General features: G+C 36.5%; 1 protein-coding gene across 1 annotated transcript in view; it reads right to left on the reverse strand.

The window, feature by feature from the left end:
* Positions 1 to 1135: 1135 nt before the first annotated feature.
* The window catches only part of TACR3 (tachykinin receptor 3), a 40891-nt gene continuing 24023 nt past the window's right edge, over positions 1136 to 18003 (reverse strand). The window contains exons 4-5 of the mRNA XM_075150476.1: positions 4447 to 4643; positions 1136 to 1475 (exon numbers count right to left, since the gene is read on the reverse strand). Coding sequence (XP_075006577.1) covers positions 1136 to 1475; positions 4447 to 4643 — 537 coding nt within the window. The remainder of the gene's footprint in view (positions 1476 to 4446; positions 4644 to 18003) is intronic.

Consider the following 18003-nt stretch of genomic DNA (forward strand, 5'->3'; position numbering starts at 1 on the left):
TGAATAACTGTTTGAGAACAAACATTCACACAACCAGTTGATCCACGCAACTGATATAGCCATTTATCTAAAAGACTGCCCTCTGGTCCCTTTTGTATTAAGTTCAGCTTTCTTTGCAACAGTTGATGGTCAGTGGATTTTGACTGAATTGGCTGGGAAAGTGTCTGTGTAATAATGCCTAACATGTTTTCAGATGCAGACAGAGGAGTATTTTTACATGCATCTAGCTACGGAAAATTTGGGACAATAGCCCAAATATTTTTTTTCCTGGTGAAGGTGTTTCATAGTGAAACACGTTACTGTATCTTCTGCAGAGAAGAGTTCATTGCCACAGTGGTATTTTTCTTATATGTGAATCTCCAGTTTAAAATCTTTTGACCTTTCTAAAGTCAATCACAAAGCTCGTGGAGGGTCACTGGAAGAAGATCTTACCCTTAGCGCTAAGATACAAAGCTATAGGACATTCATCTAAGCAATACATCCTCCTGGAAGTACACATTCCATTGGAGTCTAATGTTCACTAATATAGAAACTTTGGTAGAATTTAACTTACTCTTCTAGAGATTTTCTCCTTTTTAAAAAAATGTTTTTCATATATATTTGAAAAATTGTCCTGTTGCAGACAGAGCTGAACTTCATTCACGTGAACTTCATTTTGTCTATTTGCCTGGGAATAGGTATAAATTGTAAAACAACTGAATAGACTTGGGGCTCATTAGGTCTTCATTATAAAGAATTTTTTTTATCAGATATTATGTAATTTTGTTATTGTAGAATTAATACATTCATAATAGAAAACATTGTACATTTCAGCTTCAATAAGTAAAGGAGCCTGTTACATTTCAGTAAGTGAAACAAATGCCAGAGGTCAAATACAGCTGAAACAATGTTTTTCATGCTGTTGGCTTATTTTAGATAATCCCTACAAACATTGTCGTGTATAAGGTGCAACTGTGCTTTCGGACTGATGCATACATATGTCTTCAAATTCCTTTCTCTCCAAAGCAGAAAAGTAAGTGATGCCTGAAAGTCTCACGATATTTATAGCTAGGGTTCATCAGTGGAATTATGTTTGCTTTCCTGTGGTATGAATATTTAGTCCCAAAGCAGGAGAGCATTGTCCAGTGCTGCCCTTTTAGCAACTGTCATCATGCAATGCTTGGGAACAATCATTTACTGATGTGTGCAGTGAGCTGATGAGACTTGAGGCTGTGGAGACGGTCTTGGAATTCCTCCGTGAACAGCCATTGAAACTCGTGTCCCTCGGAGCTGCTCTTTTCTTACGGCTGGCGTGGGTGTTGTCTCCATCATTAGTGTCGAACACCACTGTCATGCTGGACTCCATTCTGGACACAGCATATAGGCTACTTTGCCGGGTGGGATGAAACCTGGCTGCCTTGAGCTGTAGCTCATCATAGCTGGACACCTCAACGAAGGGGCACCAGCGGAAAGCTCGCTTGAAGCCAGCTCGGAACCTGGGAGGAAGGATGCTCGGTGAAAGCCTGTGCTTCCGAGAGCCAGCCACAGGCCTTCATCTGAAAACATATACCATGCTGACATGACACTGACTGGGCTAATTATCTTGCCTCTAATCCTGTTTGTGGTGAAGTTAGTAGGAGTTTGCTTGACTAAAGTCTGAGTAGGGTAAAAAAGACAGTGGTAACAGCTCATTTCTGTTTCTGATTTTCTATATACTTTCCCTGCATTTTAACATTGGTATTTTCCTGATACTCAATTTCCCTTTCTTTGCCTGTGCCTAAATAAACAAACACCAGCTTTCATAGCACTGTCTTCACAGAAATTGTTTTGACTTGACCTATGATGAAATCTGCATCTATATTTTCATCTTCTCACAGCAAGAAACTTTGTAGCATTCTTTTCTCTAAAATACCATCCCAGCTTCCAGATTCCAATATTCCTTCCGTGTTTCCCTCTCTAACAGAGATGCTTGAATGGGAATGATGTAATGACTAATAATTGTTCATACAAAATATTTGGAAAATAACTTGTAATAATTAAACAAGATCCTAGAAAGTTAAACACTGAATATGAACAATGTATAAAAAGGAATATTGAGGCTTTAGCGCATTAGTGCTTGCAATATTCATACATTACTGGGTTACTTTTTATTTCAATTCAGAGGCAGAGATTTGCTATAAGGACTAGGATTACTTTTTGTGTGTATGCATTTCCAGAATAGAAGTTAAATATATTAGAAAAACAATTTGCTGTATATTTATGTGTAACCTGAAAAAGAAGACCTTTTCACCTAGACCCTAAAACTTATCAGACTTTCTCACTTGTCTTGCTTCTCTTGTTTTTGTTTCAACAATCAGCTGTGTTGTTTATTGTGTCTGTAAGCATTTTGGAGCAATGATTCAGCTGCCACAGTGATGACTACAGATAAAAATCTAGATTAAGTTTTCAGTGAAAGTTGACGGATCTCACAGAAATAACTTTCTTTTCTCCTCAGTTTTTTAAGTTTGCCACAGAGCTGTTACATGATGACAAATGAGCAGGTAGCTCACTGTTCAGCATTCCTCTGTTTAGATGCAGTCTACGTTACAAAAAATATAAAAAGAACCTTTGATGGAAATGGATTTAGTGAAGGAAGCTGTAAAACCTAAACATCTTTAGACTGTATTGTTTTTTGTCTCACCTTCTATCCTCTTTCTCATTCAAGGCATGTTTTTTTTTCGTCTTGAAATAATGCTCTCTTTATCCAGATATGTAAGTAATATCCTAATTAGCCTGGAAGATGAGGCTGGGAATAGGTGGTATAACTCTGCCTGATACTAGATCCAGCAGAGATAACAATACTGGATGAATTGATCTGACTCCCAGCAACAGGCTGTATTTTCCTACTGCATGAAAAGGAAGCAGACGTTCAGGCTTCTTGATTTCAATATGGAACTTAATTGTAAGAAAACTTTCACCAATATTTCATTCTTGCATTAAATTCTGAACAAGGTGACCTTTAGTGTGTCTCAAAATTATGAAACCTTTGTTGATTTGTATTCTTTAATCCAGACGTTTAATTTTGCAGTGTACGAGTATCAACATAGGCCACATCAGAGAGATTAATTTTTTATGAATAATGTCTTTTGTAACTCTGCCATAAAAAGTTTTTGAAGAAAATGGCAATGTTTTAGAGGGTTTATGGTAGTAATTGAGACAATATGAGGCCTGGGTCTCCCTCGCCTTTGATTTTGCAGACACTGGACACCCAGTGAAATCTGGTTTCTGTTGAAATCAATGGGAAATTTGCCATTTGAGTTAGAATTTCGTTCTGGCATACTAAAACTTTATCTCTTCTTTAAACAGTTGTAAATGATCAAAAGGGGCAGAAGGCTGTATGAAATCAGGCATTTAAAATTGACATTTTAAAAGACTATGAGTGTTAAGCATCATAAGCTATCCTCATCAAGGAGACAGAGTCCAGTGTTTTTACACCAGTAAAAACTCAGCAGGATTTGGTCACTTCATTTTTTATTAGACTCCTTTTGGCAAGTATTGCATGATCTTTACTGGGGTTTTATAAATATTTAACAAAATTGGTATAAAGCTTGTCAGCAATTAAACTTGACACTGGCTGCTCATTCAAAAGAGATTTCAAATAATATTTAAGATTACTTATTCAATACTGATTCATACTGATTGAGTTTGTGAACTAATTCATTGTTCTTGGTGGTCTTTATCCAGTAATACTAGAAGAAATACTGAAAAATAGGATGGCCAGGATGATGTTTGTTTAGATCCTGGTACTACAAGCTGAAATGAAAAACATGAGTTCATTCTGCAATCCAGTAGCCTCAAACTGCCAAATATCTGTAAAATCTCACCAAACTCAACAAGTGCAGTGCCTTTGAGATTGAGAGCATAATGCGTTGCTATCAAACAGTACTGTAATTTACTATTGAGTAATGAGAATATAAATATTCGTTTTATTAGCCTGTTACAGACCTCAGAACTCAGTAGAAATCTAATGGTGAGGTATAAAATACACAATAAATCACATTTTATATTACATCCTTCCAGCACTGCAAAACAAATTTGTGGCTACAATTAGTTAGTGAACATACAGTTTGCACTGTATATCACTCATGACTGTCTTTACTTCTTTATTTTAATGTTTTGCAAGCCAAAAATTACTAAACTGCTATAGATTTTAAATTTTGCATATGGAAATGGGAAGGGTTGGTTTCTGAATACTGAATTTTGCTCTGAAATTTTAAGTAGCACCAAAGTATTTACTGGAAGTGCACATTTGTTTTCTTTGGGATTAATTTCAAATACAAACCTAAAGGAAGTCTTTTGTTTTGTTGTGTTTCCTTTCCCACCAACTGAAAACTATTCAAGTGAAAATTCTTTGTCTTTTATCCCATTTAAACCATTTATATTCTCATTGAAGTTATGCATACCACCTGTTTCACAACCAGCTCTTACCTCTTATTAAGACAGCAGTAGATAATGGGATTGTACATTGTAGAGCTCATGGCAAGCCAAAAGCTGGCCAAATAGATTTGCTGAATGTATTTCCACCGATTTAATTGTTGATAGATCCCAGTAACTATGAAGTAAATGTGGTAGGGCAGCCAGCAGATGGCAAATGTCAGCACAACCACAATCATCATTTTTACCACCTGAAAGAAGGAAGTAATAATGCTATTTTATAATATACATTAGCCTTTTTTATTTGGACTAGCAGTTCAACATCCATTAATAATTTTCTTGCATTTGATTATTAAAGTTAGTCAAAGCAAAGATGAATATGCCTTTATATAGTTTTCCTTTTAATCTGACTTTCCTAAATTTCTGTTTATTTTTCTAAGGAAAATAACACGAAAATCTTCTCTAACTTTATTTGCATTGATTCTTCCAAGAAATGTATTTGCTTTTATTTGTATTTATATTTAGCTGTCTAAAATACTACTTTTTTCTGTACACCTAATATGGAATAAGGTTACAGGGTGTTGTATTTGGACACCTCATTTTGGCCTTTATTGACCCTGGTGTCTTTTTCTGTTGTGGTCTGCAAGTACATGCCTTGTCCTCAATTATTAGATGTGATTTGAGTAAACATTAGGTTGTAGGAAATGAGCAACTGCAGTATCCTGTTTAATTTCAGAAGCTAACAATTTCCTTGGCTGGTGATCATTATTTGTTGTTTTCTGCAGGCATCGTAACATCTGTTAGCTTCCATAGTTTCCATTAAGCACAAATGAAGAGGAGCTCTGTTTTGTGCTTGAAACGCAAGAAGAAAAGTTGCGAGTCGTAAAATTTTCACTCCTATCTTTCCCTCTTCAGCTGTGTTACGTACTAGCCCAGCTACCATTTTCAACACAATATGTCACACGTTTACATAACAGATTTTCTTTTTGTAGGTAAAATGAAACCAGACATGATAGGTCTGTGCTGAGAGGTCTCTTGTTTATTTGTACTGTGAATACTGAGGAGTAATAGGGGTTGCTATCAACAGTTCCTTTCATTTCTCTGTACAAGGCGCTGTTTCCTACTGTTTGTAGTTTTGCCAGGAAAAAAAAAAAGAGAGCTGAAATTTCCCATAGCTACATGTCTTAGATTGATATTTTTATAAAATTTCAGCTAACGTAATTAAATCATTTTACATATAAATGTCATGGCACCATCCTTAACTCATATTGCGTCTTCCAGTGGGAAACAAAAGAATTTTTCGTTTAGTATCTGGTGCAAGTTTACAAGCTTTCCTGCTGGCTGGGACTGTACTTTACAACATTTTGTTTATGAGAATGCTTATTATTACTGATACATATACCAATCATCACTTAATGATATAAAAGGGGCATCTGTCCACACGTACAACAACATAATTAATATTTGGTTCTTCTAAAGCACTTTTCATCAGTTAACTGTAAATCATTGCAGAAGGAAGATCAGTATTATAAGGGAAGGCAACACACCAAAACGTATCACTTTCACTTTTGGTGAGTGTACATCTGTATGTCTATATCTAGGCATGTGTAGATGTATATGGGACTGTGTATGAGATGTTTTTTGGGGGAGGGAAGAAGTTGTGACTGTATGTGAATAGACATTTCTGGACTAAATTATATATCTGAAATGATGCCATAAAAATATATTGTCGAATCACAGTCTATCACTACTCCTTTGGACATAACTTCCACTATTCTTCTGCTGGGGCTTTATACCTGTGCCTTGCACACATTGTGCAGGTAGAGGACTTAACTCCATAGTTTTACCACAATACTTAAGCTCTCTGTCCATTGATTTACAGGTGCACTTAGCTTGTTGCTGTGTTTTTATACCTGCCAGGAATGATAAGTATTACTTCAAGACTGTTCAGGATTTCTGTAATTTCAGAACACTTGAGAGTCTAATTACTTGCCTTGATATTTAATTAGCAAGTCTTGCAATACCAGCTGTGCTTGTGAAATTATTCCTAGAATTTTTTATCATTGGAATATCATAGGTACTAAATGGAAGGATTTGAGGCCTGATTTTTTTATCCAAATTTGCAAAGTGTAATCAGGCAAATCCATATTTATACTGAACATTTCATCTGTACAGTGCTTAAGAATTGAAACAGTGGAGCTTTCCAGCAATAAATGTAGTTTAATCTGGTTGAACATTGTGTCACTCATGCCCCAGCACTGCTAGAAATCACAGTAAGAGTGCAGGTTGCCAGTTTGGCATACTAAATTGTGTTAACAACATTTTCAAAAGAAAGTTGTTTGTCTTTTTTTCTGACATCCAAATTCTCATTGGCCAGTTTTCTGTGTTATATCGAAGGGCAAGGCACGCAGTGCTTCAGGAGTCTGCTTAAAGGTCTCCTAAAGCTAATAAACCTTCACAGGCTGTACAAATAGTAGCTTTTTGATTTCAACTGCTGCACTCAAAAATTAACACAAAATGAATCAAGTTTTGGTTTAACCCAAATGTAATACTTCAGGTTTTCTTCAGTGAAACAGAAATCCCAAAATAACTATTTACAGTATGAGCCAAAGAACATCTTCAACTAAAAATTTTTTGTCACAATTTCAGGCAATTTGATTCTTACTTTAAACCTTTTACCTTTTTTTTTTTTTTAAAGTTTTTAAATGAAAAATGCCAAATCGCCCCCAGAAAATGACATCATCTCCTGCAAGGTTACTGTTTTGTTTAAAACAAAACACTAATCTTTAAAAACCGTGAAATCAACATAAAATTTTCTTCTTGCTGTTTCTGTCTGGAAATCCATGATTAAATATTAAGTCATCATCATGATGAAAGCATAAATTTCTGAAGCAAATAGTTAAAGTAGACAAGCAAAAGATGATTTTAGGTGGCCAACGGTGTTTGATTTAATTTGTGAAGTAACAAGCCACTGGAATGACAGACAGTGAAGCATACTACATTCTTAATCATTCAGGTTTGCAGCTGTTTTTCATAAATAGCAAAAATTACCTAAAAATTTAAAGTATCATTTTCCTCTCAGATAAGGCTGTATCAGTCTGAGTTTCACTGAAGTGAATGGTAATATACTGATATATGATGTTTAGGGGGAGACATGCAATTGGGTTTCCTTATTAATGTGTGAAGTATTTTTTCCTGGAACAAAAAAGTGCTAATTTTTCCAGCAAAAAGGGACATTTAAGAAAAGTCAAGGTTGAGTTGTCATTCTTTTGAGTATTTACATAGTACAATGCACCCATTGACATATTACCTAAGGAGAAGACAAGTGAGATATTGCAAGTCTGTGTGGCATAAAATTGTTTGAAACACAGGGCAGTTACAGTTGAATTTGAAGTCAACCCACAGAAGTTATGAGAGGAATCAAAAAGCACTGTTCTGTCCTCGTTTCATCAGCTAGGAATGAATATGTGTTGGCAGAAATGGAGGAAAAGAAGAATAAAAGGAAGCTGAAAATGAGGGAGATTACTCCCAATTTCCTTTCCTCTGTCAGAGACAGGCACGCACAGTGTGCAAGGCCATACCTTACAGTTTACGGCTGCAGTTCTTGTCTATCCCCTTGGTCTTTCTAGTGTTAAGCTTCATTTCTTGATGATATCAATAACTATGAACAGAAACTGCCTTCAAGGTCTATAAACCCAGGGCACCTTGATTTTACTTGGTATAAATCCTGATGAATGAGTGTCGGTAAACTGTTAAGCTCAATTAGGGCACAAGAAAAATAAGTGAAACAGGCCAAGTGTGAATTTGCCACAAAAGCCTGATTGTCTCTTCCTAGTACACTGTGATGTTTCACTAAAAAATCTCCAATGACACTTTGCAGGTTTAACTGCAGAGTATCAAAGAGAGCCTCAATGTTTTTTTTTTTTTGTTTGGAGTACTTAGACCTGTGACTCTGACAATACAAGTTTTTTTATTTTGTTTCTTTTTAATATGCCTGTTCCATTGTGGTTTTTTTTTTTTTTTGAGATATTACTGTTATTCAATTGCTTTCTCCTCTGTTCTGTGTTGCATAGAGTTCATTAGCAAGGGTTTGCTCTTGTGCATTAGAAAGCATTTCTGAAGCAAGCAATTCAGAAAATTACTGAAATCAGTTGTGCTTAATGTCTAGCTCTGTTCCTCCCACCATTTCACCATAGAGCTTTCCAAAATGTGTGATTACAGTGAACATCACCAACCTTTGTCCCAGTAGCACCATTTTCCCCTGGTGTTCTGTTCAATCTCCCTTTGTGTATTGTGGGCAGCACGGCCGGGGGAAAAGTTTTTTTTTCTGTTCCCATGACTTTTGTTAAAATGAGTTGTACTGAGTCTCTCAGTTGTACAACCTTTAGGCAAGTCTTGTGGCTAGGTTTAGAATATGATGGAAAATCAAAGTATTTTATATTTTGATTTTCATCAACATGTTCTGCTGATATTGATGTACTTCTGCCTATGTCTAAGAAAAACTATGTTTGTAAAAAAAGGTAATTTATGTGCTTTGTAGTCTTGCCCGTTCCTTTAAATTCTTCCTCTCTGAGTAAGAAGCATTCTTTCATTAATGAATAATATGTAATGAGAAAAAAATGGATTTAAAAGAGCAAAACAGGCATAAGTTCATTGGAATTGGAGTTTGCAGGTTTGCTTTTTTTGTGAAACATTTGAAGCAGTAAAAGTGAAAAGGAACTAACAGATTCTGCTACACTCACAAAAAGCAGCAAATACGTTTTTTTTCCCTCCTGTTTTTATTTTGCATGAAAAATAGCTAGAAAAATGAGTCTGATTTAGAAGTAGCATTGAGAACAGCTCTTGAAAGATTAGGAATAAAATATGCTTTTATGAGAGACTCAGTTGATGGGGGGGGGGGCTATAGCAATTCACATTGCAAGGCATTGATTTGCCAACAATACCTAAGACTTAGGGAATCATTTCCTTTTCAATCTGCTCTGCAGCTCCTTATTGCCTTTCTAAGTCATCTTTGATATTGCTGATTCTACAAGGTCAGGAATTTGGCTTCTGATTTCATTTGCACCAGTATCAGACACTATAACTTCATTAGTTCCAGAACTTTTACTCTTAGGTGTTATGCAGGTGTAAACGGGAAGCAGCACAAATACTTTAAGAACCCATACAGTGTAAGAATTTCTTGGTTTACCTAGTAATGGATATTATTTGTCCATGTGAATACAACTTAAACACAGTTCACAGATAATCTCTGGGAGTCATAATGTGTTTCTCTTTCTGCTCTGTGCTCTTTTGGAAGAAGTAAAATACCAAACTAACATTGCACAAAGTATTTCGTACAAAGTGCTAGAATACAATCAGTAAATCCACTTCCCAGTCCTGGGGGCATACACTTGTGCACTAAGCAGCAGAGAGAAGGGAGCACCATTATGTCTTTTGCTTCTCCACACTTAATTGGAGTAAACTATTTATCTTTTGCAAGAAAATTAGGATTCAAAGGTAACTCTACTGTTAGTACAGAGATAGGACTGTTTTCTGAGATACCAAGTGCTGTGGGTTTTCATACAATTTTGACAAGCTCAGGGATTTTCTGTGCTCTTTTAGCCCACGGAAGGGATAGATTCATAATAGCTGAAGGAGATGCACGTTTAGGAGGAGAAAGAATCGGAGAGCTTGGAAGTCTTTCAGTCAGGTAAGGTACTTGTCAATTCTGGTGTTCGACAAATCATTTTATTCTGACTTATACTTTCCATCCATTTTTTTCTCAGTTGCTTGAAACAAAGAAACTACTTTTCATTTCAGTTTGCATAATTCCTTGCTGCAGACAGAATTCGCAATCACTTACTTTAAGCTGTAAAGTTGAAAAAGATATTCTGTTCTAGTGTGAAGTAGCTTTGAATCAGATTGCTGTCTTACAAATGCTAAAATGTGGGGTCCCCCCCAAATCAAAGCAATTCTGAGATTTTTCATGAACAGTCTTAGCTACTGCTATTTTTAAATTATACTTTTCTAATGTTGCATGGAAAACAGCTTTGACAGTGACTTTAAGAGTCTCTCAACATGTCAAGAAATATCTATTCCACTGAAGAAAAGGGGTAAATCTTCTGCTCAGGCTTTTTTCCTTGAGAAGACATGAGTTTACAAGCATCTGATTGGGCGCAAGGAGGAAAAGTTGCCACAAGCCCTATGTTACTTTACCTAAAAGAGATGTCTTAATTTCTCACAAGAGATTGTTAGATATTAGACAATATGCTAATGTCTGCTGCTCAAACTAAGAGTTTTTTTCTGTAACCTAGATGACAAGTAAAGGTAGGTGGCCTTGTATCATTGCCTTGGTCTTCAGCATGGAGTAGCATAAGAAGTTTATGTTCTTCAGAAAATGACTCTGAGTGGCTGTTGTGGCATTACTGGATATGGTTATCCACCTGAGATCTAGTGCTGAAAAAAAGTGAAAAAGCTGATCTAATGCTTTTGTGCTTAAAATTCACAGCATCACTTATTTTACAATAGTTTCCTTCTGTAGATATGACTTGGAATGAGTGATGGGGCACACTTCACTTCCGTGCTTCCAAGCAGAGATGAGATTTGGTGTGGGGGAAACAAAATAATCATATCTTCTTTTGTTTTCCCAATAGGAGTAGTTGGTTCTTAAGTTTACTTTCTGCCACAATTCTGAAAATGTTCTGGGACCTTTAATCCTCATTGAAGGCTCTCCCAGAACCATGTCAATGTTTTAAGACTCACTTGAATTTTCCGTATAAGACTTCAGAAGAATTAGCACATGTGAATTTTTTCTCTTGGAAACTAGACCTTATATTGAACAGTGCAATAAACAAATAAGGCTATGCTGAATTATGCCAATGAATTATGCAAAAGTGTCCCTAAACGTGGTCTGCTTTGTGGGCTCCTATCAATGGAAACTGCCCTCTTGAACCTAAAATGAGATAGGTACCTTTGGTTATCTTCAAAACAGGAGCACAGGCTCTTATTTCATATGAAAAGCTTACAGTCTTTTGGATTGTTTTATTTATTCACTTAGAGGAATTAAAGAAGTGATTTATATAATTAGAAACCATTTTAATATTTACCATATTTCTCTATAATTTTGGCACAAGAACATCATGGGGAAGAATGCAGATTATTTAATATATATTTTGAAAAACCTCTTTCTTCTCTTTTCTGTTGATAGGAATAAAATGGTGATGCCTGAAGATGAAATGAATTATTCCTGGGCTGTACTTGTTTAAAATGCATGGCAAAATTATGTTCAGAAACAAAACAGTTAACGCTATTCTTTTATTGCCATCGTAATTATGCATTTGCAATGGTAGTAACATCTTTCCTTTCAAAGGTGGAAGCAAAATTGTTTATTACCACCTAAGAAACAAACAAACAAACAATCAAATGTCCCCAAGTCCTATTTTAATTCGAATTGAGTTGAAAGGAAACTGTTAATGTCAGTGATACCTGAGGCATATTTTGCGTTTGATGCACTTAGTTTATTTTTGTTATTCCATAAATGACTGTACAAAGTTATGGTTTTATTAGGAGAAGTAGACTTGTAACTCATGAATTTTGGAAATGTTTGGTCAGTAAAAAGGTGTATATGCTCTGGTCAATTATCCTTGCTCAAAAGTATCAGGAGTGTCATTGTCCTGACAACATCTGCTATTTCTGCTTTTGTACAGACATTTTAGCATTGCTTCAGGTATTAAAGTATCCACACTACTTGGCCATAATGTTCAACACACTGATCATTACTGCACTGGTTTGATACTCCTGTGGAATAAGGTATAAGCTGGCCCACGCCAGAGTGGCTGAAACTGTTTCCTAGGAAACTGCTCCAAAGCCTGTAGAAATCAAAGAAACTCTTTCTATCCACCCCAGAAGATGAGTAATGACATAAAGGTGCTTTGAATAGGTGGTTTACAATGTTGCAGTACAGAAACTTCTAAAGCATGAAGTACTTGAGTTAAAGGATTACATTTGTTAGGTGAAGGTGTCAATAGACATAACACAGACACCCCTTTTTCACCTGCTTCTAAAAAGCACATTTGGAATATTGTAGGTTCTCTGCAGCGCAGCTCCTGCCACCATTTGTGATGTCTCTGGGCTGTTTCATCTGGTTTCTTCTTCGTAAGTTTATGCTGTAGCAGGAGTTTAGTGAGGTGTCTCACGCTAAGTCTTAAGGAAATAGTCACATAGCCTTCTGCTTTAAATCAGAAGAAGATGTGCTGAAATTATGTTTTGTTTTTACACGAATAGCAACACGTAACGAATGTAAAAGTGTGTAAGTGAAATACTGGAGCTGCAGTTCTGCTCTGCTGAATATACAGCTCTCGGCACCGCAGTCCTCCAAAATGACTGATCTCTGTCAGGTTTCCTGGACTTTTCACCACACAGGTGCTGGGCACCATTCCAGAAAGCTCAACAGACCTAAAATTAATGCTAAAATTAATTTGTTCATCACTTCCCTACAGGGACTCAATGAGGAAGGGGCTTCTTATGAGCTTTCCCTTATCTGTGTGTATACATATACACACAGAGGGCTATACATGTGATCACAATTTAGTATATATAAAGGGATAACTTTGACTGCAGGTTAGATGAGACACATTCAGAGACAACAAAAGGCCTTTTGAGGTTTTCAAGGTTTGTTTGTATGCTGGTGAAAGAATTTGGAGATCATTATCTCCATGCTTAAAATTTAAATTCTGAAAAAGAGACAGATTTGGTTTTCATTTGTCTTTCTGGTAGGTATCTTGGTTTTATTATTAAGGAACGTGTATAGTTCAATTCAACAATGCATTTAAAAAGACACTGAGTTCACTAACATTAGAGTGGTTTGTTGAAATTTTTGGTCCGTTTAGTCCACTGTTACTTCCGTTCTTAAAAATATGAGGCATTACTAAACAGAAATTTTTGCCCTAGGACTGTGACTAGATTTAATATTTCACGTGAATTTTCTGCCACAAGTAATCAGAAATATAGAAATGCAGAGGAGAAATATCACAGAAATTCTAAGTGCACAATCCTGAGCCTACTCGCTGACCATGCAGAACCAGTCTGTTAACTCTGCCCCTGACCTGGAGTTGTTGCCAGCTGTTCTGCAAGAAACTTTTAAGCAAAAAACTTGCATCAGTCTGTCAGTAAATACTCACACTGTGCAAGGTTTATGCACAGTATAAAGCCATTTTTAGAATTTACTGTTCTTTTACTCCCCTGTGGTTGCTGCTTGAAGCACGGGCGATGAGTGTGGAGTGATGTGATCACAGTTCATAGCTGAGTTTTAGGAAAACTTGAGACAATGAATGGAAGCTGGTATTGTTGCTGAGTGTGCTGTAACTATTGGTAGATAGAGAGCAGAGCGGGACAGCTTCAAGTAATCTTGTTATATTTCACCACTTTAATGCTGTTCAGAAAATGATCAGGAGGTCTGACTTTATTTTTACCTCAATAGAAACACTTGTTCAAAATGTGGGCAAATTATTAAGAAGAGAACAAGTTCCTGGGAAAAAAAAATCCTGAAAAGGAGAAAGGATGGATGCTGTTTTTCCAAAGGTCTAAGCCCATAAGATAGCTCTGTAAAAAAAAAAAAATTTTTTAACATGCAGTGAAAATAATTCCCCAGTACCTCATCTCCCAGTCTTTCCCTAGGCAACTGCTAAGCATGTGAAGAGTGAGACTATAACATGAAAATTATGATACACAACATTAAGAATTACTTTGCTCATTCCCTACATTTTCAGTAGGTATTCAGTCCATATACTTGGTAATAGAAAGGGTTTAACAGAACTTTTTAAAACTTAAAAAAAAATGTTTTCTCAGAGTATTAGTTATGCTGCTTTCTACTGCTGGAAAAAAGCCTCTCTGTGTGTATGTGTTTAGGGAGTGGGTCATACATTGTCATTAATGTGTTGATTGTGCAAGAATTTAAGAATTTAATGAATGGTAAATAAAAATGCCCAAATCAAGTTTTCCTGTCAATACTCTGTTTGTATTCTTGCTGAGATTTTTAATAGCTATGGGAAGGTATTATGGGTCAAAATAGGAAAAGATATCTTCTTCTGATAGTATTTTCACCAGACAGATATTCATATGATATCCTGGCCCTTATTACCCTTCAGAAACTTTTGTTAAGCTTATGAGAAAATAAGGTAAAAAAAAAAATCCCTATTCTGCAAGCTTTTAACTGTAATAGCAATTACTTGCAAGAGTGACTTTTACTATCGTGTTAATAGCAATCCGGTGAGTCTGGCAGGGTATCTGTCTTTATGGGTATGGGACAACTGCTCAAAACGTTGGTGGAACACTAACGTTTGCAGTCTGGTCCAATAATCTACTTCATGACCAGTGCTGACTCACCCATGCAGAGCCATAAAGAAGAACAATAGACAGAATTACCATCAGTGCTTCATAGGAAGCATGCTAAGAAGCATGCTACATCCCCTTGTGTGTAACTTCATCTACAGTGTTACAAAACCAGTTTTAGGCATGTGTAACAGTTTGTGAAGTCAGGCTCTAGCTTTATTAGGATTGGTTTTGCATTTACCATGTTAACAAGGATATTTCATGCTTCCCATAAATTGAAAATTGAGGATATCATAGTAAGAGGTGCCCTGAAGCAGAATCAGAGGAAACCTATCTTTACTTATTAATTTTTGCAAGGAACTTTTACCTGTTCCATTTCACTACTGAGCACCATTTGGGAAACACTTTCCACTGAAAAGGTAGTGGAGAAATGTTTTTAATTAGAAAGCATTTAATACTAACCTCCCTCCAAACCAGGATATATTCTGTAAGTGCCAGTCTTGAGATCAGCCTCATTTCACACATTTACTGAGGAGTTTAGTACAGAAGAAGAGCATGCCAAATTGGTGAAAACACACTTTTGTGCAGCTTTGCTGCTACAGAGGCATAGCAGAGGAAGAACTTGGATGTTGAAGAACTGCAGGAGCAAAAATGCAACTTCAAAGTGTTAATCATATACTTAGTGTGGTACCTGTAGTGATTGTGTCTCTAAGTGGGGTCATGGCAGTGACAGATACCACAGAGCAGATAGAAACTGCTGGATTGGTACTGTGCTAGTTTTGGGGATTGTTTTACACTGTTCTTCCATGGGTAAGATCATACTCAGAAAAATTCTGGGATTTGCTGAATTAAGGACTAATAAAATTTTCTGCTGTGTGTTGTGGAATGAACTGTTGTGAACAGATGTATTGATTCATTACAGCATGACCAGGTCATCAGTTTAATGAAAGGAATAAATGAGATATTAGGATGTTCGAGATGAGACATTTTCCGTGGAGACAGGAAAGTGTTATTACCACTGTGCAGAACCATGGTGAGCCTTCATTGCTGGCATTCCTCGACTGGTTTTGGTCACTTGTTGCATACAGATGTTGTTACATAAAAGAAGACCAGAAACACTAGTTTTGTTTATGTAATGAATGTAAATAAAGGCTGAGAATAAAGGCTATAAAAACATCTGTAGAAGTGGCACCAGTGAGGGATAATAAGTAATTAGTTAAGCTAAGAGAAAATAATGGCATAAATAGAGCTCTTCATAAATAAATTTAGCCTGGAAACTGGAACTCTAGGAGTGGTGAGATTTTTAAAACACTTTCCATTAGATGTAGCAATCAGAATGCAAAATGGTTTAAAGCTGGAGATTTAAGATGATATCAGAGGAATTCTGTTAGGGCCTGTGATGACAGGTCTTGGGCCCTGAGGCTCGTTCTTGTCCTGTTTTCATTTAACATTTTAATATTGAAAGAGACAAACTGACATTCAAGGAATAAGTGGAGAAAGCTCTGGACACAGTTCAACATCTTCCAGTGTCTGGCAAACATGGGACGAGTTTGCTTTTGGAAGAGCCTTTAAAAGCTCCTGAGAATTCCTTCTTCCTGGGTTGTTTTTTCTTTAGTTTAAGCAAGAAATGTGACAGTGTCAAACACAACCACAGACAAAACTGATATTTAAAACTTGCCGTGTCTCGTTGATATGAAAATCTTCAAAGGGATTTAATTTCTAGAGTAGTTTCATAAAGTCTAAGATATATGACTAGGTGAGTCTAACCTCAGAGGAAACTGACTTAAAAGTATGAAATTATAAAGTTAGACTCGTTTTACAATAAGGAAAACAAGGAGAGATTCAGAGCTAATAACTTCAGAAACTTCTAGTTCAATTCTTTGTATTTCATGTAGAGGAAAGACATTGTATGAGCATAACAAGCTGCCACTTTGGGTGGTATTTTTGTCACACCTTCAGCTGCCTAAGGAATAAATCAGAGGACATTTCCACATAAGGACTGGAATAATTAAAAAGCATCTGTGGTTTTTTTGGTTGTTGAATGACAACAAAGCAGTGGAATATACAGAACTGGTGCTAGCTGGGGTAAATTGTCCTTCAACCTGATATTACTTAGTCTTTTTGCTTTTTGAATGTGCTGAACAATGCTTGCTAAATTTATGAATGGCTGCACTGCAGTACAGCTGTGGTTTTCCACCTCTGTAAAGCTTTGGCCTACAAGGCACTCGTAATGTATCAGCATTTTGGATAAATGATAATTTAACTGTAGCTATATGAAATTTCAGATAGTCAAGCAATATAGCCATCCACACAATATAAGCCATAGTGCTATGTCTGTTAGATCAGTGAGCCCACCTGTTCTTAAAATAGGGTTTAATTCTCCAGCTTCCTCTTCTCTGTTGTTTCTGTTCTAGCGTACCCCGGCCTTTTTTTCTCCATTTTATTTTCATTGTCAATCTCTGCACAGTCAAAGATTAGACCCATTTGCAGAAGAGAATTACTGACAGACCAAAAAATTACACAGGCACCTATTTTTGGCAGGAGGTATATATTATTCATAACAAATTGAATTTCTGCACCTCATTACCCCACGACAGAATGGGTAGGTTGTTTCATTTATCACTCTCAGAAACGTAAAATCACCCAAAGGGAAGGGGTACCTTCCCAGGGGAGAAGCACACGTGCCCCTTTGTGTATGTTTGCACAGTTCTGGAGTGGGCGCCTTGTCAGTACGTAAGCAAAGTGCTCCTACATCACCATGGCAGTCATTTCTGTCCATGAAGCGCAAGCACAAATGAATCTACAAGATGAAACATTCATGCTCCATGAATAAATAAGTGGTGGGAAAGGCACGATGGCAATACGTGTGTCTTCCACAGTCTGCTGTTACATGGCCAGTTTGGATGAGCTTTAACCCAGATGCCTTCCCCCTGTATCTGTGTGCTCCAGGATTTTGTTCTCTTTGCACACGTAACATGGAGAAGTGAATATTTAGACATACGTGCAGCCTTGGTAGACCATTACCTGAATAAAGGCCAAAAAATTCTGTGTTTATTACTGTTTGATTTTTAAAAAACATTCGTAGGTGATGATTCAGTATAGACTAGGGTGTCAGCTGTGAAGATTTGGCCGTCCCTTGAAGTCTGTAGTACAAAGCTGTGTAGAGTAGTTGATTGCAGCTGGTGTTTTTAATGGAATTTAGGAAAATCAAGTTATGTTGACTTTCTGTTATATTAAACTGTTTGACTCCCTTATGCCATTTTGAAAATGGAATATAAATATAACATGTAAGTTATTAGAGAT

This window comes from Calonectris borealis, chromosome 4, assembly GCF_964195595.1.
Source record: "Calonectris borealis chromosome 4, bCalBor7.hap1.2, whole genome shotgun sequence".
Lineage (NCBI taxonomy): Eukaryota > Metazoa > Chordata > Aves > Procellariiformes > Procellariidae > Calonectris > Calonectris borealis.